At 50.9% G+C, this 25,878-nt stretch overlaps 1 protein-coding gene across 3 annotated transcripts; it reads right to left on the reverse strand.

Annotated features, from left to right (window-relative positions):
* Nucleotides 1–207: 207 nt before the first annotated feature.
* CLN8 (CLN8 transmembrane ER and ERGIC protein) lies at nt 208–25,878 on the reverse strand. 3 transcript variants are annotated; one of them, XM_074329270.2, is made up of 4 exons: nt 20,097–20,244; nt 19,562–19,695; nt 12,123–12,792; nt 208–1,961 (listed from the first exon to the last, which is right to left on the reverse strand). In XM_074329270.2, the coding sequence occupies exons 3-4, from the start codon at nt 12,663–12,665 to the stop codon at nt 1,641–1,643; spliced, it is 864 nt and encodes a 287-aa protein (XP_074185371.2). In that variant the 5' UTR covers nt 12,666–12,792; nt 19,562–19,695; nt 20,097–20,244; the 3' UTR covers nt 208–1,640. The 3 variants fall into 3 exon arrangements, with proteins under 3 accessions (XP_074185371.2, XP_019593146.3, XP_074185370.2); XM_019737587.3 differs by lacking the exons at nt 19,562–19,695; nt 20,097–20,244 and adding an exon at nt 25,653–25,878; XM_074329269.2 differs by lacking the exon at nt 19,562–19,695 and having other exon boundaries at nt 20,097–20,250.

Genomic DNA, 25,878 nt, shown 5'->3' on the forward strand with positions numbered 1-25,878 from the left:
GGGGGCTGGTGAGGGCGTGGGTGTGGGCCAGCTGCTGCTCCTGAGATGGGGAGGGGCGCCCTGGGACTGCGATGTCCTCATGAAGGTCGGATACAAAGCCAACCTTTACTGGGCCAGAGGACCTGAGGACCATCCAGGCTGTGTCTCTGGGACTGAGAACCTCTTGGGATGAGCAGCAGCGAGACACAAGAGCTGACACTCTGTGGATTCTGTAAACATCAGTCACTTTATTACACGTTTGCCCGGGGCTACAGCTGCCACCACAGCAAGAAGGTGCAGGCCACAGGGAGGCAGCGTCTTCAGTTAGTTGTCCCAGCAGGGACAGGATTTGCTGGTACTGCTGGGGTTAAAGTCACTTCTTAAAATGAGATAAATAGGGATTACATATCTTGACCTAAACACAATCAGCAGTCACAGCACCAGTCATGAAAACACTATTCTGAGAGTCCCAGGTGAACAACAATCCCCAGTCCCACATGATTCTCATCGGAATCACGTGGCTGTCACAAACACTTCACAGGTGCTTCCGCTAAAAAGGAAACTTTGCTATGAACTGCACATTTGCAGCAAGAATAAAATGTTCGTGTGTCTGTCACTAAACTCGCTAGGTTGGTATATAAATTCTACCTGGGCGCAAAGGTGAAAGTGACGTCCCCTGGGGCTCCTCACCAGGCAGCTGAGGGAAAGGAGGGCATAGGGCCTGGCAGTCCCCCCCCCAGCTCGGAGGGAAACTGATCACTAGCTTGTTTGAAATCTACAGTGAAAACCAACCAAGGAATCAAGGTCTCGTTTGGGCACCTGCTGGCCACTTTGTCAATTGAAATGGCTCTAAAAGCTAGACAATTATGATTACTAAACACCTACCTTATTTTGTCAGTTGAGCAATACAGTACAAATGCAAAATACTTGTTTTAGTATAGCTTCCTTGTAAGGAAACCTCACAAGATTTAACCTCAACTGCTCCATATTCACTTTGCTTGGGTGAATTCCAAAGCGGTTTGTTCCCGTGTCTGCACTGTTGTGCCACTAGATGGCGCCGCAGCACACCTGGTCTTAAAGTGCATACCCTGGGAAATTTTAACAAATTAACAAATCGTATTGTTTTCTATCTTAGGGCAATTCTTTCCAACTAAAAAGAATACAAGTTTTGAATAAGACACAAAATGTCGAAGGTGTGACTAGAAAGAATGGATGTCTACTCAACCACACCCACTACGTGGCGTTTCTAACATGAAGTCACGTCACTTGCAGGCTGACCTCAGAGGTTCCTCAGGGTGGGTTCCAGACCCCCAATAAAGTGAGTATGGAAATGCAGCGACTCAGAGACTTTTGCCTCATTCATAAAAAACGCCCGTACTGAGGGGCATTTTTGGAGCATGATAAAGCCAGGTGCAATAAAATGAGGCATGCCCGTATTCAAACAAAGCTGTCCCCCAAAGCCTTTCCTGATGACAAACGGGGCCCGACATTGTGAGCTCACAGGAAAAAGCCATACGAGACAACGGAGCGAGGACGGCCACCTGGACACGGACGCTGCAGGCCAGCGAGCGAGTCTCGGGGGGACCTGCGGCCCTCACCCACTCCTTGCTACCAAGCTGGCCCTGGAGCCCTCGGGGTGCTGTGGCCGTGCTGCTGAGCAGCTACTGCCCCTTCTTCAGCCCCTGGCCATTGATGCGGTCAGCCCGGCAGCCTTTGGGCTCCGGGGGGGCGAAGTTCCAATCCACCGGGCTGAGGAGCTGCTGCGTCTTCTTGTGGGTCCAGTAGGGATTGATTAGCAGTGTCAGGAGCCCCAGGCCGCAGAGGAAGAGCGCCAGGTGGGGCGGGTGCAGGCTGCCGGCCAGGGCGGCCCAGTGCCGGAAGCACACCCACCACATGTGGTAGGTCAGGACCATGCGGCAGTGGAACATGTGCACCATCAGCCACTGGTTCACCTTCCAGAGCAGAGAGTCCGACCAGCCGGCCTGCGGGGACAAAGCAGATGCGTCAGTTCAGGGCCCCAGAGGCTCGGACGCAGCTCCTCCCCCGGGGCTGGCTCCGGAACCGGCCTGCTCAGCGGCCGGCTTGCTCTTCAGAGCCAGATTCTGTCTTGTTTTCAGTCTCACGTCAATCTTTTTGCTCTTTACCTTCAATCTGCACACACTAAGTAAATATGCTGCTTAGTAAAAGCAGAAGACGTCTGCCGGCGCTGCCGGCCCTACTCCCAGACCCAACCCAGGAGAAAAATGTCTCAGAAGAGAGAAGTCGAGGATGAGACTCATTTCCAGGGAGGTTTTTGATGCTTTCACCCCAGTAGCCCTTGGACACAAGCCAAAATGAACGTGCCTTAAAATTATTCTAAATTTACATGAAAACTAGTTTCCAACAGTCGTAGCTAAAACTGGCCATGGGACCATGGGCACCACGGTGGGACCTCATGGCCGGGACCTGTCAGCACCAGGACAGGCTGACACCCAGACAGCGGGCACACTCGGGACCAGTGAGCTTGTGCACACCGCTCTTTAGCCTTCTCTCTGCCCAGAATCTTCCCCCACAGTTCCATGTCGTGGTGCCCCTCTGTGGATGGAGACCCTGGCCTGTGTCTGCAGAAGGAAGGTCAGTGGTTAGAGCGCGAGGCACAGGCGCGCAGGGATGGCCCTGACAGCAGGCAAGGGGACAGGCTTTATTCAAGCTGCACAACCCAACTGTGAAAGGGACACAGCAATCCAACCTCCAGAGTGACTAAATGTGAAAAAGAAAAAAGGAATTCTAACTGCATTATGTCCTAAGAATGTATACACAGAGCTCTGACAAAGAAAAACAATAATCAGTGACTTAGTCACCTGAAATTAATATAAAAATTAAAATTAAAAATTTTTAAATCCTAAAAAAAAAGAACCAGTGACTTAGGACTACCTTAAAAATATAGGAAAACTAGAAAAACAAAGGATGTACTTGTCATTTGAAATACTGTGAAACTGCCCCAAAATAACTTCATAAAAAAGGTGAATGGTCTCCACTGTGGGGTCAGACATACCCAGGAGCTTTTCTGTACAAGTGATAATTGTCTAAATAATCACCGGCACAGCTTCAAACAGTAAACACTCCAGTTGCGTGAACTCTTGCGGGGTCCAGATGAAAAATGAATGTGAAGAGGGGTGGGAGATGAGGACAGAGCCTGAGGCTCTGCGGGGGGCGGGGGGGCTCCCCCAGACACAGACAGCCTTCAGTCGGCCTCACCCAGTCGCAGATCAAACCCTCCAGGCCTGTGTGTGGTTCCAACGCCAGGCAGATCGGAACCACACGCTCCCCACAGACCCTGCACTGCTGAAGTGTGATAAGAGCCGAGCAGGCACACGTCCAAACAAGCATAGCACCCCAAGAAAGCAAGAGGACAGACCCGTCCCTCGGATGGGGGAAGACTCAGACCAGGAGAATCTGCATCCATCCGTCTGACGGTGCAGTGACGTGAGAGTAAAACCAAATGTGAGAGGTGGACGCTTGGACTCGTTTCTTGTTTGTAAAATGAGAGGGTTCTCGGAGGTCCCTTGGCTGTCTGAAGCACCGTGACAACTGCGGTCAGTGGCGAGGGACCCTGTACGACCCAGCTTGCCTGGCGCAGTTGCTGGCAGTCCTTTTCTCTCTCAGAAGTGCCCAGTTTGGGTGAGAAATAGTATGGTCACTCGGCCAACTGGCCCCAGTGACTAGGTCCAAAGGTGGCGAGGGAGGGTACTGAGCCTTGGCACATACATGCTCTTAGTGTCACCCCAGGCACAAGCAGGCAGCAGCTGGTGATGCCTGGACTCAGGTGACAGCGGCCTGTGGCCCCACCAGCTGGTGTCGCAAGCTGAGGCCGGGGCCTGCAGCGTCCTGCTGGGTCAGAGCAGGCTGCAGGCCCCGGGCAGGGAGCCAGCGACGACTGGGCCTCTCTGCATGGCACCTGACCAGTGTCTCCGCAGCGCCCACAACCGACACATACATGCCAGCTGCCCCACACCGTGCTTTGATGTTGGTATATGAGGTGGCCCCGGACTCACGGTGGGGTGATGTTCTCATCGACCCACCGGACGCTGACACGCCTAACGCACTGAGCACCACGGCTGAGCCTCGCCGACCTGACACGCACTCAGAACTCAACGTCCAAACACACTGGCAGCGCACAGTGTAGACACAGCTCACCTACCCACGTGGGGCTGCGCCGCCAGGCCCAGTGACACAGGCAGCACCACACTGCATGTTACCAGCCCAGGAAATGACCAAAAGTGAAAATCCAAAGTGCAGTTTCTGCTGAATGCTTGCTGCCTTCACACCGTCGTAAAGGCGTAAGGCACGAAGCGTCCATATTGCAAAATAATTACCACAGTAAGTCTGGTTAACGTCCATCTCCACACAGTTACAATGCTTTTCTTCAACAACTTATAAACTGTAGGACGTAACTTATAACTGGAAGTTTGTACCTTCTGACCACCTTCACCCCCATCCCCCCCACCCCAGCAACTACCAGTCTGTTCTCTGTATCTACAGGTTCATTTTTGCCTTTTTTCAGATTCCACATATAAGTAAGATCATGTGGTACTTGTCTGTCTGACTTATTTCACTCAGCACAATGCCCTCTAGGCCCCTCCAGGTTGTTGCAGAGGGTACAAGTTCTTTCTTTTTTTATAGCTGAGTACTATTCCATGGCATAAATGGACCACCTCTTGTTCAGCCATCCATCCACCAGTGGACAGGTTGCTTCCATATCTTGGCTGTTGTGAATACTGCTGCTATGGACACGGGTGCAGACATCTTTTCCAATTAGCGTTCTCTTTTCCTTTGGATCAGTAACCAGAAGTGGGGTTCCTGGGTCACATGGTAGTTCTGATATTGAGGAACCCCACACCGTTTCCCACAGTGGCTGCACCCACTTACATCCCCACCAGCAGTGCACGAGGGCTCCCTTTCCCCACATCCATGCCCACACTTATTTCTTGTCTCTTTGCTGGTGCCACTCTGACAGGTGTGAGGTGACATCTCACTGTGGCTCTGATTTGCCCTCCCCTGATGACAGGTGACGCTGATGCTGAGCAGCTTCAAGGAGTACGTACATGTTACTTATGTGAATGTAACTATGAATGCAGGGAACTTGAAAGAAGCCCTGGACGAAAGAGGCCGACAGTGCCGCTGACAGGAAACCACTAAGAAGACCTTACATCTGCCCTCCTTGAGTTCACCTAGAGATTTCGGCCACCGAAGAGACCAGGCTGGTACTCTATGCAAATACATTAGTACTTTGTCAACTTAACAAAGCTCACCTGGTAGAGTAAATACACAAGAACAAACCAGAAGGTTTGAAAACAACAGACAACTGAACATGCCTCACTACATAATGAAATATAACAAAGCAGAAATAAAAGAGGTGCTGCCAGTGCTAAACCAGATAAATACTACAAAATGCAGAAATAAGTAAAAACACACGGACACTTGACCTTGGGCAGCCAGTCAGATCAGCAGAAAGGAAGGCTGATGTGCTTGTGATGGGACCACTGGCTGCCCCTCGGGGACATCAAGTTGGAGCTGATAGTCCATCTTAAAACTAATTTTCAAATGGATAAAATATCAATGTTTAAAAGAAAACCACAAAAATCCTAGAAACAGCCACAGGGAACCAGCTTTATGATCACGTGTGGGAAAGGGTGCTCTAAGCATTATGTTAGAGTCATGACCCATGTAAGTGAAAATTGATAGACTTGACTACATAAAACAAAGTTTCTGAACAATAAAAAAAAACTAAAGAATGCATGGTAAAACATCTGACAGATGACAAAGACTTTTTTTTTTAAACTTTTATTTATTTTAAGTGTGTTTTTCCAGGACCCATCAGCTCCAAGTCAAGTAGTTGTTTCAATCTAGCTGTGGAGGGCGCAGCTCACAGTGGCCCACGTGGGGATCGAACCAGAAAAGCCTGGTGTTATGAGCATCGTGCTCTAACCAACTGAGCTAATCGGCCGCCCCGACAAAGACTATTTTTAAAGTTTTTACAAATCACCAACCCCCACCCCCATATACACAAAAGACTATCCTCCAATAGAAAATAAACAAGTAAAGCAATTTATAAAACAAATATGAGTGATATGAATGTCAAATATGAAGAACAGTTCACTACAATCAAATAAATGAAAGTTGAAAACTCGTTTTTTTACTTAGATTGGCAACGAATCAAAGACTGACACAGCTAGTGCTGCTGTGGAAACAGGAGCTTGCCGTCAGTGGTGCGGGTATAAATACGTACCAGCTTCTAGGAAGTACGCTGAGCAATGTGCCACTATCTTTTTCACTGAAAATGGTCTTCTCAATTGTTAATATTCACATCAGAAACACAGGCTTTCACTCACATAGTAATTACACTACGTTTAGAAAACTCGAAGCTTGAGAAGCAAGTGATCTTTGGTCTTTCTCGGGCACTAAAATCTTTGTGTTCAGTGTCCCCGGATGCTCCAAGCGCAGCGGGGGCGCAGTAACTGAATCCACACGTAACACAGGATTGGTCTGTGCGGCTCTGGAGCCCATGGCTTAGCAGTGTGCACCGGTGCACGCCTGTCCTATGTCCCCTACTTTACATCCTGGACCAGTCTTTTTGTGGATGAGCCACATGGAGATGTTTGAGCCTAGTGTCATCCACTGACAATTCTAAGCAATATTTCCAAGCGAAATTCAGGTAGGAAATGCTAAGAACAAGCCACTGTTTTTGGTGTGTAAACATGTCTTGAATTAGTGGTGACCCTAAGCTACATGAATTGAGGGTATGATTCTGCTGTGGGCATCTGCTGGGTCTGTGTAGCTAATATGAGGAGAGGTGTGAGAAGTGGACACAGGGACACCCTTTCACCATCCTGCACAAACAGCAGCAGAACGATGTCCCGAGGGAGCAGAAGAACTCCCAGAACAAAGTCTGTTCCCCCACCACGGGAGCCCGTCCTCTTCCTGAGGACACTGGGGACGTGAGGAGGTGGGGCCTTCCCAGCACACCCACAGCAGAGATGCTTCTGGAGACACCCCCCAGCCCTGCTCCCCTCCTCTCAGCTGGCATGTCCCACAGGAGGTGCTGTCCCCACATCTGGCTCCAGGAGAAGCCCAGACAAAAGTCTGGAAAAATACTCATGAAACGCTTCAGCGCTGGTAGCCCCTGAGGGCTGGACAGAGGGCCAGGAAGATTTTCGTTTGTTTCTGTTTTTAAAGAACTTCCTACAAAAAACAACAAAAATTCAAGGTAACCACCAATCTGTTTTCTCAAAGCGCATGAAGTACATCTCGTGGGTTTCAGGTCAGGTCACTGCCGACCAGCTGTCCAGCACAGACGTGCGTAGCTCCTGGGCTCTCCTGTCCCAACACGTCTTTCTGCCACAGCCCTGTCATTCGTGAAGTGGGGTATTTTCACGGAGGAGGGGGACGGAGAAGAGAGGCGTGCTGGGCCCCAGCCAGCACACTGCACTCCATGACCCCAGCCAGAGAACAAAGGGCAGTCACAGACCCTGCCCTCTGCCCTCTGTGGAGGGTACCCACAGGACAAAACTGAAAAGTACGCGGCTGGGCTGAAACGAGAGGCGTACACAGGGTGCTGACAGGTCCCCAGTCCAGTCTCAGCCTCTTCTCTAAGATGACCCAACGCACAGACCAGCAGCTTCAGTGGTCACTCAGAGGCTGACTAGGTCAAATGACTCGTTCAGCCCGTTAACGGTTTCCAACCCTTCTTCCCAGATCCTCTACCCCCAGCCCCACTGGTGACGCTCTCCAGGCGGCACTCACAGCACTCGCCACATGACCGGTGTGGAGCAGACGTTTGCTGTGGACGAAGGGTGTATACCACTCACTGGGCGGGCATTCACCTCAGATGAGAGACAAAAAAGCAAACAACCAAAAAAAAAATACAAAAGACCAATGAAACCAAGAGCTGTTTTTTTAAAAAGATAAAGAAAATGGACAAAACTATAGCCAGACTCATCAAGAAAAAGAGAAGACCCAAATTAAAAAATAAAACTGAGGCCGGCCCGGTGGCTCAGGGGGTTAGAGCTCCGTGCTCCTAATGCCAAAGGCTGCTGGTTCGATTCCCACATGGGCCATTGGGCTCTCAACCACAAGGCTGCTGGTTCAGCTCCTTGACTCCCACAAGGGATGGTGGGCTGCGTCCCTGCAACTAAGATTGAACACAGCACCTTAAGCTGAGCTGCCGCTGAGCTCCTGGATGGCTCAGTTGGTTGGAGCGCGTCCTCTCAACCACAAGGTTGCCGGTTTGATTCCTCGACTCCTGCAAGGTGGGCTGCACTCCCTGCAACTAGCAACGGCAACTGGACCTGGACCTGAGCTGCGCCCTCCACAACTAAGATTGAAAGGAGAACTTGACTTGAAAAAAGTCCTGGAACTACACACTGTTCCCCAATAAAGTCCTGTTCCCCTTTCCCAAATATAAATAAATAAATAAATAAATAAATAAATAAGATAAAAATGTAGGATTTAAAAAATAATAAAATAAAATAAAAAACAGAAATGAAAGAGAAGTGACAACAGATGCCACAAAATACAAAAAATTTAAGAAAATACTATGAACAACTATATGCCAACAAATTCGACAATCTGGAAGAAATGGATAAATTTCTAGAAGCATACAATCTTACAAAGCGCAAACAAGAAGAAACAGAAAATCTGAACAGAATGATTACTACCAATGAAATTGAATCAGTAATCAACAAGCTCCCAACAAACAAAAGTCTTGGACTGGATGGCTTCACAGGTGAATTTTTCCAAATATTCAAAAAGGAATTAACACCTATTCTCCTCAAATTATTCCAAAAAATCCAGAAGGAAGAAAGGCTCCTAAGTTCATTTTACGAGGCCTATTACCCTGATCCCAAAACCAGACTAAGATACTATAGGCTGACATCCCTAATGAACATAGATGCAAAAATCCTCAACAAGATATTAGCAAACCGAGTTCAGCAATACATTAAAAAGATCACACACCACAATCTAGTGGGATTCATCCCTGGTATGCAAGGGTGGCTCAACATCTGCAAATCAAGTAACGTGATACACCACATTAAAAAGATGAAAAATAAAAATCATATGGTCATATCAATAGATGCAGAAAAAAGATTTGACAAAATCCAACATCCATTTATGATAAAAACTCTTAGCGAAGTGAGAATAGAGGGACCATATCTCAACATAATAAAGGCCATATATGACAAACCCACAGCTAACATCATACTCAATGGGGAAAAGCTAAAACCATTCCCCTTAAGATCAGGAAAAAGGCAAGGTTGCCCACTTTCACCACTTTTATTCAACACAGTACTGGAAGTTTTAGCCACAACAATCAGACAAGAAAAAGAAATAAAAGGCATCCAAATCGGTAAGAAGGAAGTAAAACTGTCATTATATGCAGATAGCATGATACTATATATAGATAACCCCAAAGATTCCACCAAAAAACTATTAGAACTCATAAATGAATTCAGTAAAATAGCAGGATACAAAATTATTATGCAGAAATCAGTTGCATTTGTATACACCAATAACAAACTATCAGAAGGAGAAATTAAGGAAACAATCCCATTTACAGTTGCCACAAAAAACAATAAAATACTTAGGAATAAATTTAACCAAGGAAGTAAAAGACCTGTACTCAGAAAGTTATAAGACATTGAAGAGAGAAATTAAAGAAGACACAAATAAATGGAAACATATACCATACTCATGGATAGGAAGAATTAATATAGTTAAAATGTTCATACTACCTAAGGCAACAATATATAAATTCAATGCAATCCCTATCAAATTACCGAAGTCATTTTTCACAGAACTAGAAAAATAATCCCAAAACTTATATGAAACCATAAGAGACCCCAAACCACCACGGCAATTTTGAGAAATAAGAACAAAGTGTAAGTATCAAGCTATCTGACATCAAATCATACTACAAGGCTATAGTAATCAAAACAGCATGGTACTGGCAAAAAACAGACACATACATCAAGGGAACAGAATAGAGAGCCCAGAAATAAATCCATGCCTATATGGTCATTTAATCTATGACAATGGAAGCAAGAATTTACACTGGGGTAAAGACAGTCTATTCAATAAATGGTGCTGGGAAACCTGGACAGACACATGCAAAAAAATGAAGCTGGACCACCTCCTTACGCCATAAATGAGAATAAATTCAAAATGGATTAAAGACTTAAATGTAAGACCTGAAACCATAAAACTCCTAGAAGAAAATATAGAAAGTAACTTTGCAGACATTACCATTAGTAATATTTTTACTGATCTATCCCCTCGGGCAAGGAAAGCAAAAGAAAAAATAAACATGTGGGACTACACCAAACTAAAAAGTTTTTTCACAGCAAAGGAAACCATCAATAAAACAAAAATGCATCCTACCAAATGAGAAATTTACCAATGATACATCTGGTAAGAGGCTAATATCCAAAATTTAACGAAAACTCATACCACTCAATACCAAAAAAACAAACAACTCAATTAAAAAATGGGCAGAGGACATGAAGAGACATGTTTCTAAGAGGACATACAGATGACAAACAGACATATGAAAAAATGCTCAACATCACTAATCATCAGAGAAATGCAAATAAAAACCGCAATGAGATGCCACTTCACACCTGTCAGAATGGCTATCATCAAATAAATCAACAAACAACAAGCGCTGGCGAGGATGTGGAGAAAAGGGAGCCCTCGTGCACTGTTGGTGGGATTGCAGATTGGTGCAGCCACTATGGAAATCAGTATGGAAGTACCTCAAAAAACTGAAAATAGACTACCTTATGACCCAGCAGTTCCTCTCCTGGTTACTTAACCAAAGAAATCCAAAATACTGATTTGAAAAAATACATGCGCCCTATGTTTATTGCAGCGCTGTTCACAATAGCCACGGTATGCAAACAACTGACATGCCCATTGGTAGATGATGGATAAAGGAACAGTGGTACATGCAATTACTCAGCCATAAAAAAGAATGAAGGGGCAGCCAGATGGCTCAGATGGTTAGAGTGCGAGCTCTTAGCAACAAGGTTGCTGGTTCAATTCCCGCATGGGATGGTGGGCTGCGCCCCCTGCAACTAAAGACTGAAAACGGTGACTGGACTTGGAGTTGAGCAGTGTCCTGGAGAAACACACTGTTCCCCAACATTCCCCAATAAAAAATTTTAAAAAAAAGTTAAAAAAAAAGAATGAAATCTTACTATTTGCAACAACATGGATGGACCTAGAGAATATTATGCTAAGAGAAGTAAGTCAGACTGAGAAAGACAATTACCACATATATGATCTCACTGATACGTGGAATCGAAAGAACAAAGTGAGCAAACAAGACAGAAATAGACCCAGGTATATACAAAAAAAAACTGTTAGTTGCTAGATGGGAGGGAGGCGGGGATGGGGAAGAAGGTACAGGGATTAGAAAGAGCAAATCAGTAGACACCATATAGTCATGGGGATGTGAAATACAGTGTGGGGAATATAATCAACAGTGTAAAGATTATGTCGGGTGCCAGATGGGCACTGGACTTATTGGGGGATCACTTCAGACTGTAGATGAATAACCACTGTGCTATACACCTGCAGCTGCAGTGGAATAATATTACACGTCAACTATATTTAAATACATAAGTGTATATATACGGCGTGCAGGATGTGAAGTACGGCGTAAGGAAGACAGCGAACGTTACTGTAACAGCTAATACGATGTCAGACGGGTCGATTTGGGGAGTGGGGTTATCACTTTGTGAGGGGTGTAGATGTCTAACTTTTATGTTGCTTTATACACCTGAAACTAATTTTTAAAAAAAATTGAAAGAAATTAAAAAGCCTTTGAAAGAAAGTAAAAACCATGTTTTCTGGAGCTCAGATGCTATCCACTGACGCACGGACCTGCTGATCCTCTTCCTTACGGAGCTGGGAGCTAAAAGGCTTAAAATTGATTAAAAGGGATTGAACCCCAGGAGCTGGTGACTGGCGCTGAACTCTTTGACGTGTCTGCTGAGGCGCCCACGGCGAGGTGACAGGCGTCACGCACCTAAAGTGCGCTGCAAGCTGCAGCTGCGCGGCCGAGGCGGAAAGCCCGGGCCCTGCCCTCTGCAGCGCACACTCACCTTCAGGAGCATCCAGGAGACGCAGGTGAACGGGGTGCTCACCTCCAGGAGCAACGTGGTCATGGCGAGATAGTGGCCGGCTTTGACGTTGACCACGGAGCCTAGAAACCCCAGGAAGGCAAACAGATGGTGCAGAACTAAAAACCAGTCCCACGTCCAGAAGAAGAAGTTGGATAGATGAACCGCTACGTTCTCCAACAAGAAGAAGCCCGTTGCCGTAGCGATGTGAAACCAGCACCAGTTCTGCTGGCCACACGCCCTGTCGGCGTGCAGGACGGGGTCCACCAGCAGCGCCCACAGGCCCGCCGCGGTGCTTTGCACACCAAAGACGGCACGGGTGGCCGCCAGGTTCCAGAAGACCTTCTCTTTGGCCACCAGAGAACGGTAGGTGGCGTTCAGGGAGGATGACAGCTGGTGGCAGACCACAAAGACGCCCAGGTAGAAGACAAAGCCAGCGACCACCAGCGTCGCGCGAATCTGCCAAGAGGCGTAGTCCAGGTCGAAAATGCTCTCTGATGTCCCTCTATCACTTGCAAGACTCATTGTCCTGAATTTTATATTGAAAGCGTCCCGTGGCCAACACAGGGCTTTGGGGCCCCACGGCGCGTCTTGTCCAAGAGGACAAAGGCAGTACAGCGGTCTCTAGGATCTTCGTGTGTCTGGCTTCAATCTGCAGAAAGAACAGGTAATTCACTTTGTGTCAACTAAACTGAAGCTAGGATACAACACGACTCCAGGGCCACAAAAACATCATAATAGGAAGTACTGTTACTATCATTTACCTCATTCTTATGCACAGTTGAAGATACATAAACAAGGTAAGAAACATCCCCTGGCCGTATAGGAGAGAGGAAGAGAAATGAAAGCTGGAGCCAGGCAGCTAAGAGGTGGACGCAGGGCGCTAACAGGCAGCCCGAGGCCCCGCCTACCTGCATGGCAGGCTGTCGGATTCCAAGCATAAAACACCTTCAGATAATAACACTGGAGTTCCTGTGGTAAGGCCTTTTACTCCCAGAACCCGAGACAAGAACACAGCCCTGCTCTCCAGTGTGTGTGGTGAAGCTCTTTGCTAACGGCACCACATTCCCACAGCCATGGGACAGACACCTGCAGGCAACCCTGGGTTCAGGTGGCCTCGGACGTCCGGAGGCTGCTTCTTCATGCTGGGAGCGCCGAGGAGGCGATATAGGCACAGGGCATAAACAAGGTCTGGCACACAGTAGGTATTCACGTGGTTTAGCACTGAGAGCATCATCACGTATCGCCATTCAGATGTCCCCACGGACAGGAGGTAAGTCTGTAACCTGCCAACGGTGTGGCCTGTCCTCAGCATCCCGTCTGCAAGCAGTACACTGATGAGATCTCAGGAGCGAGGCCATGCCCCGTGCCCGCTTCCGCACAGGACAAACACCGCGAAGGACCCACTGCGCGCCGTCCTCTGCAGCTCCACGGCTCTCGCCAGCCTGCGCTGCGTTGGCCCGACGAAGCCCACTCTGCTCTCCTGGCCTTCGCCAGCTCTCAAATTCAAGGTGGCAATTCTAATTCAAACCATGAAAACAATCCCCTAAACTAAGTACATAAATGACGACTTAACCCAAGGGCCACAGGCAAAGTTTGCCGGGACCAGTACCGTGTTTCACAAATTCACTTTCTCCTGCTGACAGTGATGGCCGACAGGCCGGGAACACACGCTGAATGTATTTACCTATTCATGACATCAGCTCACTTAAAATAAGTCAATAACCTCTCCACAACAATGTAAAAACAAAAGTCCATTCTTCCATTGCTCTTTTGGGTTTCTCTAGTCACAACCAACCCTCTTCTTACTTTAACTTAGGAGATCAATTAAGTTCGCGAACTCATCCTAGAAAAAGTGCCACATACCTCATTGCTGAATATCACTATGGTCACCTTCGAAGTACTCCCCTTGGGAAGCTGTGCACCCACACGCCATCGCCTAGTCCACCCTCCAAAGCAGTTTTGGAACTCTTTTTCTGGAATGGCCATCAGAGCTGTCATTGTACTACCCTTGATGTCCTGAATGTCATCAAAATGTCTTCCTTTCAATATTTCCTTTATCTTCGGGTAAAGAAAGAAGTCATCGGGGGCGAGATCAGGTGAGCTGGGAGGGTGTTCCAATACAGTTATTTGTTTACTGGCTAAAAACTCCCTCACAGACAGAGCCGTGTGAGCTGGTGCATTGTCGTGATGCAGGAGCCATGAATTGTTGGCAAAAAGTTCAGGTCGTCTAACTTTTTCATGCAGCCTTTTCAGAACTTCCAAATAGTAAACCTAGTTAAGTGTTTGTCTAGTTGGTATAAATTCATAATGAATAATCCCTCTGATATCAAAAAAGGTGAGCAACATCATTGCAACACATTCGCGAACTTAAGTGTCGGACCTTGTAGATCTGAGCAAACTTGGAGACCACATGCAATAGGCTTCCAGTTTTATTCCAACAGACAATTTTCTGCCTCCCACTCAGGTGACCTTGTTTGTTTTATCCTAGTCAGCACACAGCATGTAGTGTCCTTAGCACTCCAGGAAGCCATGACAACCTGTGCTCCGTCCCTGGGAGTGTGAGCTCGGAGCTCTCCATCCCCGCACCCCACTCTGCGCTCACCGAACCTTTGAGTTCTATGAAACACCACATTCTCCTGACCTGGGGCCCTGTACCCCGCGGAGCCCTTACTCACCACACCTCCAGCCCCGTCCACCCTCCGGTTTTCGCTTCAACATCACTTCCTCCAGAAGCCTCCCAGACCGGGAGGTGCTGTGGACTAGGGCAGGTGCCTCGGCTGAGCGCTCCTAACGCACGTGTCTCTGTCAGAGCATCTACAGGGCACGCTGCGCGCTCAGGTAAGCTGACGTGCACTGGACAGGCGGCTCCGAGGGCCTGAGCCCGCGCTGGCCGGAGGTGGCGTGCAGGAAACACTGGTACGATGACCACGCAGACTGCAGAACGGTCAGCGGTCACACCCACTGAGCAGGGACTCGTTTTGCTCGTGACAGTGCAAACACCGGTCCCGCGTGCCGGATCTGAAGGGACCTCTGCGCCCGAGTGGGGCCTCGCACTTCACAGGCGCAAACCCAGGGCAGAGCCAGGACAGGAGCCCGTCCCCGTCCCCAGCAAAGCCGCTCAGCAGCCAGCCTTCCACTCCCCGCTGGGTCTTTTCCCACCCCGCCTTCCACACGCCACACAGTGCAGGGGCTTTCCTGAGGAAGGACCCTCGTCACCCACGCCGGTGACCATGGAACAGGACTGCAGAGGGTTCTAGCTGTGCCACCAAAACGTTCTGTCCTTTGGGGCGTCACACATCTAACTGAACCACGAGGTCGCAACACTGGAGCCTGGAGCAGTGAAAACCAGAAAACTTGTCACTCAGCTCAGAGTCCCCACGACTGCTCTGTGGACACAGAAACACAGGCTCACCTCACACAAACCACAAGGAACCATGTCTCCGACTCCAGACCTCTGGGGTCTGGCTGGCCAGCTGGTCCTGGACCACGTCACACAGGGGTTTGTTCCCGCGTCTCAGCCAACGCTCGCTGTGTGACGATGACCCCAATTCTTCCCCCACAGTCCCTGAGCTGCTTCTGTCCACAGGAGGTCCCTCACCGGGGACACGGCTGGCGAGGAGGCTCTGTGACCATGACATGGACATCCATGTCATGCCAGGGCTGCAGCTCACTCACACACCTGGAAACCCACTTCGGAGTCAATATGCGCACAGAGCAAGTTTAATACCACGTTAGGAGGCTGGCAAGAGCACTTGGCTTTGCGTATCCATGTGTGTAACTGCTTTTCATGCATATTTTCCATATTACGATGTCTTAACATCCTAAACCCTTCCTGGCTGGGGAGAGACTGCCCCTCCCAGCGGCCACTCCTTAGGGACAGCGAAGGGCCAGCCGGGACACACCTGGATCTGCCATCTGCCATCCACTGTCCAGAGCCAGCCCCCCCCACCTACCCTGCCGGAATCATCCAGGACCAGGTGCCAGGCAACCAGGGACACCCCCCCCATCCACCCGGACAGCCCCAAACCAATGGAACTATTCAAATCAGCCGGGCCTGAGTGTGCACCTGCCTACATTCCTGGGGAACCCACTGCGGGTCAGGCCTGAGTCTCCCCACTCTGGTCTTCTCTCTCCCGACCCCTGGGGCATCCACGCGGTCTGAGTCTGGGACCTGAGCGTGGAACAGACTGTGCCCTGAGCCTCTCCTGCGTCTCCCTGTGGCTGCAGGTGACTGACTGGCTACAAAGGAACACAGAACAGCCTGCTTCTGCAGCAGTGCAGGCTGACCCCCAGGGAGGCCACACACTGGGAGAGGAGGCAGATTTTCAACGTTGGGTAGAAAGGAAGCCTCACCATCTAGAACAGGGGTGTCCAAACTACAGCCCACGGGCCAACTGTGGTCCACAACCCATTGTTAATTGGCCCGCAGCAAATTCCAAAAATATATTTAGTTTACTTAAATAAACCAGGTGAGGCAATACGTACTTCACCTCGAGTGAGTGGCCCAGCTGTTTGTGTATTTTACTGCCTTGGTGAAAAATGTTGAAAAAAGTTTTGACACCCCTGGTCTAGAATGTAACAGTGATCCACTAAAAGGGTTGCCCTACACAAAACTGTAAACTCTGCTAAAACATGGACCTGTCCTTACATTTCTTGCACTTTCCTACAAGTCAGTCATGAGATCGGGTTCCAGTTCCCATTTTGCCCCAATTGCATCAACATGCCTTTGGCCAAGCCATCTAACTTCTGTGCAATCTCTGCCTTCAAATGGGAGCGTCCCCGTGACTCTGAGTAAAGCAAACACCCAAGTTCACCTCAGTGGAAGTGGTTAGTCCAGCTGCTGTTTCAGGAAGGTTGGGTTGGGGTGGGAGGGACTCCAGGGCACTAGGAGCAAAGAATCAAGAAAGGTCAGCTTAGTGGGTCCGATGTGGTTCTGCTTTTTAAGAGCTAAGAAAACAAGTTTCTAAGCACACTGAGCCCTCTGACTATGGGAATACAAAACACACATAAACAGAGCAGTCGGACACTGGCTGCGAATATGAAGGACCTCCAGTGCTCCAGCGGTTTGAAATGTCAGCCACATACAAAACAAGCCCCAAAGCCCTGATTCTCTGGGAGAAACCCTGAGGAAAGGCCGGGAACACCGGTTTTCTATCTCCCTTCCTGTGACCTCCCTGTTCCCTACCAAGCAACACAAGGGGATCCCGAGGGGGGCAGCGAAGTCTGGGAGGTGACAGCCCGAGTGACAGAAAACGGAAGCGCGGAGGCCACAAGTCCAAGGGCCACTCACCGCAAGCCCAGGCTCCCAAGGACGTGGGAGGGGCGAGAACACGGAGCCCTGTCAGTGGGGCGGGTCCCACGTTTCTGAAGCACGTTTCTGAAGCTCTACCTAATGATGAGAGGCCTTGAGGCAGGGTGGCAGGGACAGGGTGGAGGCCAGGGGCAGGCAGGGGACAGTGCAAGCACCCCAGGTGGCTCCAGGGACTCAGAAACCAGGAAACACACTGTGCTTCCAAATTCATGGCACTGGAAAACCCAAGACTGGCTTCTGGGTCGTCCAGCCATCTAGGAAGCCTTTTTGAAGGTCGTGTCATGAAAGAACTGCAGACAGGTCATGGTCAGACACAGACACACAGACAGGTGAGCTGGGGCTGTGACAGGGCAAACCCTCTGCAGTCATAGCCGGTGCCAATGAGACAGATGGAAACAACCCACTATAAACCCAGTTCTGGTTACCCTTTCCAATCCCATCACCTGCCCCCATTTGGATCCCTGCTCAACACCTCCTCACTGCGCGTGTCCCTACACGATGCACGCACAGCATGTCTCGGGGAGCCGGTGCTCGTCTGCTCTGACCTGTCACTGTGGTCTCTCGCCCCGTGGGGTGCATCGACAAGCTGAACCCCGAGTCAGGAGGGAACGAGGCATCTGCGGACCCAGGCAGGCAGCAGGCGTCCCTCCCTGGAGCCCTGCACAGGCACTGCTGCCCCCACAACGTCCCAGGCCCACACCCACAAGCCCAGCCAGGCCATTCGGAGAGCAGTACGGATGGGACTGTGCCGACCTCCTCCTCCTCCTTCCTCTCATTGGGCTGCTCACCCTGACCACATCCCTCCCCTCAGAGGCACAGGGGACACGGCTCACCGCCAGCCCCGCTCTGCCTCCAGACCCGGACTTAAGGGCTTCTGCTTGTGGCCTGAAGCCTAAATAGTACTTCACAGCTGGAAGTCACTGTTCCTTTCCTGGGGACAACTGGACACCCAATAGCATGGCTTATCCTGCTCTTTCACGCCCAAGGCTCCAGCCCCGTATCTCAGTGGCTGAGGAACCACAGAGCAGGGGGTGGCTCCTGGGAGGGCTGAGAGCCCCGTCCCAATGCTATGCAGCCTTCATTTTCTCGGGAAAACCTATCTACAAAACTCATCTCAGTCCTTGCTTTGTAGGCTGTGATGGCGTAAGCTGTGCTCCTGCACGGGACCAGGCACTTTTTACATCAACAGGCTGCTAGTTCCAGTGGTGCTCTGTGACCAGGCAGCACATCTCCACGATAGGACTCAATGGCCACCATCGTTCAGTTCTTACACGTCTCCTGTGGACACCAGCGTTTGGTGCTTGGTTAAGATAACCGACCCAAAACTCGGAAATGAAGTCAAAAAGGGGAAAAAAGGGTGTGTGCTTTATGTCAGGCTAGATTAGTGCTTAACAACCCCCTGAGGATCACCTGACTTGCTAGGGGACTTAAGTGACACTCACTGCTCACCAAGGAAGGGGCCCAGACATTTCAGTCTAAGTCATACATTAATTAACCCACACAACGCTGACAAGATGCAGCAATTGTCCTTTCCACCCAAGAGAGCTCATCTCAAAGGCCGACCCGCTACGTGGGGGCGCTCAGCGGGGTGGTACCCGACCCAGCAGTCCCCTCTCAGCATTCCCCCCATTCACTCGCGCTTGAACCGGCTTTCTCTGCCTGTCATCCGCGGGGCAGCTCGCCGCGGAGCTAAAGGGAACCTGACAGTGCTCACTGTTTGCAACATTCTGACAATTACCCTTTAACAGCTGGTAACAAAGTTTCTTCCAAAACCAAAAGATACACATGCTCAATGAACAAAATTCAGACACTATAAACAAGCATAAAATACAAAAATAAAAACGTGTAACCCTCCTATCCAGCTCTAAGCACTATTACCACTTGTTGGTGCCCGCCGGGTCCATTGTCTTACTGAACTTTTTTCCCCCATAAAAATGGACCAAAGTACACACGCTACCTTGCGGCTGCTTCTTTCGCGCGTGCAACGTGTGATTCCGTTCCCGCTTGAACCCTCTCGTACAGGGATTCTCACGCGAGGCCCCAGTCCGGGGGCTGTGCCATCGCCCACTTTCCCCGCCGCCCCTTAGCTCCGTCCCCAGCTCCTCACCGCTATAAACACAGTTCACATCTGCGAGGCCAGCGGAGACCCTATGATTCCAGCTGCAGTTCTTGGAGGTAAGAGACGCTCAGCCAGCACTTCCATGCGGAGCGGCCTGCGAGTTCGCCGCCTGACCGTGGGCGCTGTTTCTCCGAGTAAAACACAGGGACGCCGCGGGGCGGGTGAGGGGCCGACGACCCCGCCCCCCGCCCCCGGCCCCGCCCCCCGCAGCCCGGCCCCGCCCCCCGCAGCCCCGGCCCCGCCCCGGCCGGCGCGCCCCCGCGCCTGCAGACCCGGGGCCGTGGGTCCCGCGGGAGAGGGAGGGCCCGGGTCTGCGCGGGGATGTCACGCCCGCTAGACCGCGCCGCGGGGGAACGCAGGCCGGGCCCCGGGTGGGCGGCGCAAGGCTCGGCCGCGCGCGGGGCGGGAGGAGGCGCCGACGGGACCCCGGCCCGGCCCCCTCACGCCCTCTCCGCCCGCGCCCGCCAGCCGGGCCCCCCACTGCCCCGGCCAGACCAGCGCGGACGCGCCTCTGTGCCCTCACCTGGGCCCGCGCCCCGCCGGCAGCCAGCGCCCGCACGGCCGCGGCCACGGTCCGGCCCCTGTCACCGGCGCTCACCCCGGCCGGGGCCTCCGGCAGCCGTCACGAGCGCGCCGCAGACGCCCGCGCATGCGCGCCCTGGGGGCGGGGCCAGCGCCGGCGGCCGGGAGCTACCACTGGTGCGGGGGCGCGGGCAAGACCACGGGCGCGGGGGCGGGCGCTCGCGGACCCCGAGTCTGCGGCTCGCGCGCTGTCTTTCCCGCCTTCTCTAACGTGAGCTGACACGGGACGCACAGCCGCGCCGCAGCCTGACCGACCCCTGGAGAACACCGGGCCGTACAAGGAAGGGGTCGTCCGTGCGGACCCTAGAGTCGCGGGCGCCCCGGGGTCCCCCGGGGAGCGCGGCCCCGCGAAGCCTCTGTGCCCACCGCCCCTAGTAGGCCCCGGGCCAGCGTGAACCCGACACCACCGAGAACCCCTGAGACCCCACGGAGCCCACGCTCAGATCCCACTGAGCCGTCTCCGCCCCACCCGCGCTGAAGTCCGCGGATGCCACCCGCCGAGGCCCCAGCTAAGGTCCACGCAGGGCTGCACCCGTCTCCAGGGGACCGGGGTGACTCAACTGTCTGAACCTGCAGTAAAAGCAAGGGGCCAACCAAGATCACAACGTCCTAGAAGTGGGAGCGTTCTCAGTTTCACTTCCCAAACGACCCCGGGGTTGCAGGCAAATGATCTAAGTTCTCTCAACCTTGCTTTCTGCTCTGCAAAGTCAGAGGAAATCCTGTGCCGCTCAGCGTTGTGACGGCTTGAAACTCCCTGAAAATCACCAAGCAGAACACACCGCAGTTACTGGTCCCTAGGGACCCTGGAAAATGGTTAAATAGGCTTATGCTGGCCTGTGGTTTCAAAGAACTTGAGGTGCATCAGCTCACTTTGTATTGATGGAGATGCAGCAGCCACCCACCCTCACAGCCCAGCAGGCCCCTCTCCCTAACGGTAACCCCTCCCATATCACCTAACCTCTCCTGGTCCCAGAATCCTCTTCCGTAAGATGGACAGTATGACAGCATCCACTCCAAACACTGCCCATAGAATGAGCTGTTAAGACCTGGAACAGTGGATGGCATCATATTAGCCTCCAGAGCACATTACTTGATAAAAAGAGTAATGGTGAGATAATGCACGTGAAGCAGCTTTATAAACTGTGAACTAGATTTACAATGGTTAAGTATCCTCCCTCCACCTTCCAGGTCAGGAAACCTCCAGGGAGGCAGCCTCTGTGCAAGAGGCACGACTTTGTGGGCCTTCTCCCTCTTGCTCAGGGCAGCTCCCCCCACCCCCCAGAAGATGGAGCTGAAGGCCTGGCACTGGGGGTCTTGTTTTTGAATGTAGATTGCCAGGCTTTGGAGAGCCAGGGACCACATCACCTTGCATTAAAAATGTGGTTTTGGAGCCGGCACGGTGGCTCAGGCGGTTGGAGCTCTGTGCTCCTAACTCCGAAGGCTGTGGGTTCAATTCCCACATGGGCCAGTGGGCGCTCAACCACAAGGTTGCCAGTTCAATTCCTCGAGTCCCGCAAGGGATGGTGGGCTCTGCCGCCTGCAACTAGCAACGGCAACTGGACCTGGAGCTGAGCTGTACCCTCCACAACTAAGATTGAAAGGACAACAACTTGACTTGGAAAAAAGTCCTGGAAGTACACACTGTTCCTCAATAAAGTCCTTTTCACCTTCTGTAAGGAATAGAAAATATGAAGGCCTGCCTGGGAACATTTGGGGATGTAACCTCTCACAGTGGCTGGGGTACATGCTTGGCCTTGGAAGGATTGGCTACCCTCCCAAGGACCAAGAAAATATTTACAGGATGAGGAGCCTGGCCTTCGCCTTAGCGCAGATGGGCCGAGCTCCTATACATCTAACCTCGTACCAAGGACTGGCCCCGGCTCCTAGCCAGATCCAAGACAGTTCCTTGTGTTGTTAACACATATGCTTATTGGCTCCTTGCCGCTGTTGTCAGTGAAGTCCTCAAAACCCCAGAAAGCCGAGGCAGGCACAGCAGTAGTTGCTGTTGTTCCCCGGCCGCCTCGGCTGCTGCAAGATATTCCGCCTGTGCTGATGACTTTACTTGACTGGGATTTTGCCCACACTGGTGAAAGGCCGTTGCTGTTTCTACGACTCTAATTGACTGGGCCCTGGTGGTATGATGAATTGTCTCCTTGCTTGTTAGTGGTATGATGATATATTCCCCTAATCTCTGTCTTGTCTTACTTACTTTCACTTTGTAATAAAACTCTTTAACCCCTTCATCCCGGCTTGTGGTGGTGTGTCTTGAGTTTTGGGCCTTGAAATTAAGTCTGTGCACAGCAATCGATAATACTTATCAATACACCTTCCCCAATAAAATCTTTAAAAAAAAAATGTGGTTTTGGAGCCAGACACACCCCGCTCAGCTGCTGAGCATAAGTTGTGACATGTGGCGGGCAGAACGGGAAGGTGCTCTGGGCCTTCCTGGGCGCTCCCCGGTGGGTGGCAGATGCCCAGCTGGCAGGCCAGCGCTGTCACTACACAGCAGAGCCCTTCCTGCCCAGGAACTTCACCCTGAAGCCTTTTCTTTCTTTACTGCACTTAGCACGCCGGGGCATTTGTATTTTCATGTGTTTGTTTTGGTGTTTATTCTCCATGTCTTCTAACTAAAATATAAGCTGCATGAGAGTAGCTGGGTTTTGTTGTTTTTGACCTCCAGAACTTAGGAAGTTACCTGGCATGAATGTATGTTGAAAGAGCAAATTAGGTAACGTGTGAGAAGCATCTGGACTGACCTGACCTGCCTGGCCACCCACTGGGTGCTCAAAGATTTTATTGAATTGAATTAAAAATATGACAGACCCCGAGATTCATAGTTTTCTCATCACATGAAGAAGATAACCATTGCCTCATCTCTCTCTCGGGCCTACTGTGGACGAGATGGTTACATTCTGAGCGGCCTTTGAAGGTAAGTATAAAACCATTGCATCTCCTCAGCGCAGTAGGAAGAGGGGTTACATTCACCTTCACCGTGACCTGTTTTTCTGCTGTGTCACTGGGCCCTGAGTGCTGTATAAACACACAGAGTGTCTGCTGTGTGCTGGGCTCTGCACTGGCAGCCCTCCCGGCTCCTCCACTGATTCTCCCACCTTCTACGGGGGCACCTCGGCCTGCATCACAAATAAGGAACTGAGGCTTCCAGAGAAACAGCCGGCTCAGGCAGACAGGCCTACATTCCCAGCGTGTGTCTTTCCCCTCTGCCATCATAAAGCATAGTTTCCAGGGACACCTGGCGATGAGTACGCTGAGAAGACTGAATGAAATGCACCTGATTCCTGCTCACCTCCTCTCATCCCACTCGCTTCCTCCACCCCTGAGGTCACAGCTCTGTCACCTGCTCCCTCCTCCAGCGGTCATAACAGCAACAAGCTCTGGGTGTCAGGCGCCAGGTTCAGTGCCTTTCGTGAGTGGCCTGGCCCAATGGCCCGTGCACACCTCAGGTTTGTCCACTCTCACCCACATCTCGTCGACCAGACGCCAGGGTCCGTGTGGGAAGGGCTCAGCACAGGCCACAGAAGGAGAAGTGAGCTTTGACCGCCCACAGGGTCTCCAGGAAGACGAGGAAGTGGATTCCTTAGAGAAGGCGGCCAGGGACACTTCTAACATTATCTTTTTTCCAATTACATAAGCAATACATATTTGTTGTTTGTTTAATAAAGAAGAAGACAGATTTTTAAAGGACATTAACAGACAAGCAGTTAGATTTCTCCTTTCTAAGCACTAAGCCTCCTGAGTCTGCAGAGGGGAGGGAGGGAGGAGAGAATTTCCTGTTTTCCATCAAGTGTCACTGGACAGAGTGTAGTTCCCGCGGAGGGGAGTACTTGACCCTGAGTTTGCAGACAACAGGCTAGACCACAGGGACCGAGTTCCCACAGGGGACAGTGGGTCCCAAACAAGGTGCTTCAGGAACACTGCAGTTCAGGGTGGTCAGGCTCTCACCCAGCTGTGACGGAGACTCTGTCCCAACTCTAGTCCTAACTCTAGTTGGCCCTCTGAGCCCTCCAGGCTGACTTGGGCCCTGCCTGGCCTTGCTCGGTCAGTCCCCCACCCTGGATAGCTGATCAAATCCCTTCTCCCCACCTTCCATGATATTACCCTGCCTTCAGCAAGAAGGGCCTGCCTTCAGCAAGAATCTTGCTGAATTGGTCTAGCAAGAATGCCCATCACCTTGATGTTTCCTAGTAACCTGCCATCAGCCGCCCTTCAGCACACCCGCCCGCCCGCTCCTGGGCTGTGAATCCTGTGTGTCCTTACAGTGCTCCACCCCCAAGCACTGGCCCTGGCCCCTACCATCTCCATAGTCTCCTGAATAAAAGTTGCTTTCCCGTTCTTTAGCCACTGTCATGAATATTCTGTAAGAACTGTGGCAAAATTAAAGCTTCTTAGAAAGAAGCTTAGTCAGAAAAATGTGTCTTTTTGGACTCATTCTGCCTCTATGAATATTCACTGTGCCTATTTCTTTTTCTGAAAAGCTTATTTTGAACCACAGAACAAGGTGCCTGTGGCCTGGAGCTAAGATTCTTGGAATGTGGGAAGGGCTCTGAACTGGGGTCTTGACACTGTTTCTCACCAGGGCTTGGCTGCTACCCATTTGTGACCTTGCAAGGGTTGGTTAACCTATTGGAGCCACGAACATGAGATGAGATTGGTGTCTAAAGTCTCTTCCAGCACGAAGCAAAGCTCTCAGCTAAACCATGCAGGACAGGTTCTCTCGGTTCAAAATGATGACCTGAAAACTAACTAATGGCTGCAATTACCTTGAGGAATCCTTAAATCTCACTTGGCCAAACACATTACCGTAACAACCAGCGTTTAAAAAAATGCCTTGATAAGATTATGTTGGTCCTGGGGCGACAAAGCCAGGCTGTTCTCTTAGGGGTTGCCAAAGCCCACCATCATCCAGGCCAGCCCTCAGCGGACACTTGGTTTTCACCATGGGTGGGGGTTGGGGGAAGTCGTCCGGGCATCCAGAGGTGGGGTTGCAGATACTGCCACAGGTACAGATACACAGGCTGTGCCCACAGCCACGAAATGTCGGTCGTGCTGAGGCTGAGAAAAAGGACTCTCCTGGAGAAAAAGGACTTCCCCAAGCCGCAACCTAAAACTGCAGAGATGCTGTGCTAAGTGGCCTCTATGCCCAAACAGGCCCACCCAGTTCCGGCTCTTCGCCAGGAATGGAGCAAATGGTATTTAGGCGGCCTGTGAGAGACGCTAGATTCTTACCCACAGAGATGCCACTGCTTAGATTTAGTTCTCAGCTCAGTCACTGGTTTAGGAACAAATCCACAGGCTCAAAACTCGCCACCCTATTCCCACCCCCACAACACAAAGCATAATGTGGTACATAAACCAAACACACAGGCTCAGAAAAGAAAACGAAACAGTGTTTCAAACATCAGGCAGAATATTACAAGGTAGACAAGTCCAAAAGTAGCACACTAAAGTGGCAGATTTGCAAACTCCCAAGAATACTTACCTGAGAGTTTTCCTTCCAATTTTCCTGCTAGGCAAGTGCATGGAGCTTCAATATAGACAGGAGACTGTGAAAGCTCAGATCAGCTGAGCAGGAACCACAGCAGTACAGGGAGAACGCCAATTCACATTCCCCCTGCCCTTTAAAGTAACTAAGTTAAAACAGCGGTGAAGGAGCCAGGCTCCCATGCCAGGCTCCTGGTGGGAAGGCCCGCGAGGGCCAGGCTGCT

The sequence above is a fragment of the Rhinolophus sinicus genome, chromosome 16, assembly GCF_057876585.1.
Source record: "Rhinolophus sinicus isolate RSI-liver-muscle chromosome 16, RSI-T2T, whole genome shotgun sequence".
Classification (NCBI taxonomy): Eukaryota; Metazoa; Chordata; class Mammalia; order Chiroptera; family Rhinolophidae; genus Rhinolophus; species Rhinolophus sinicus.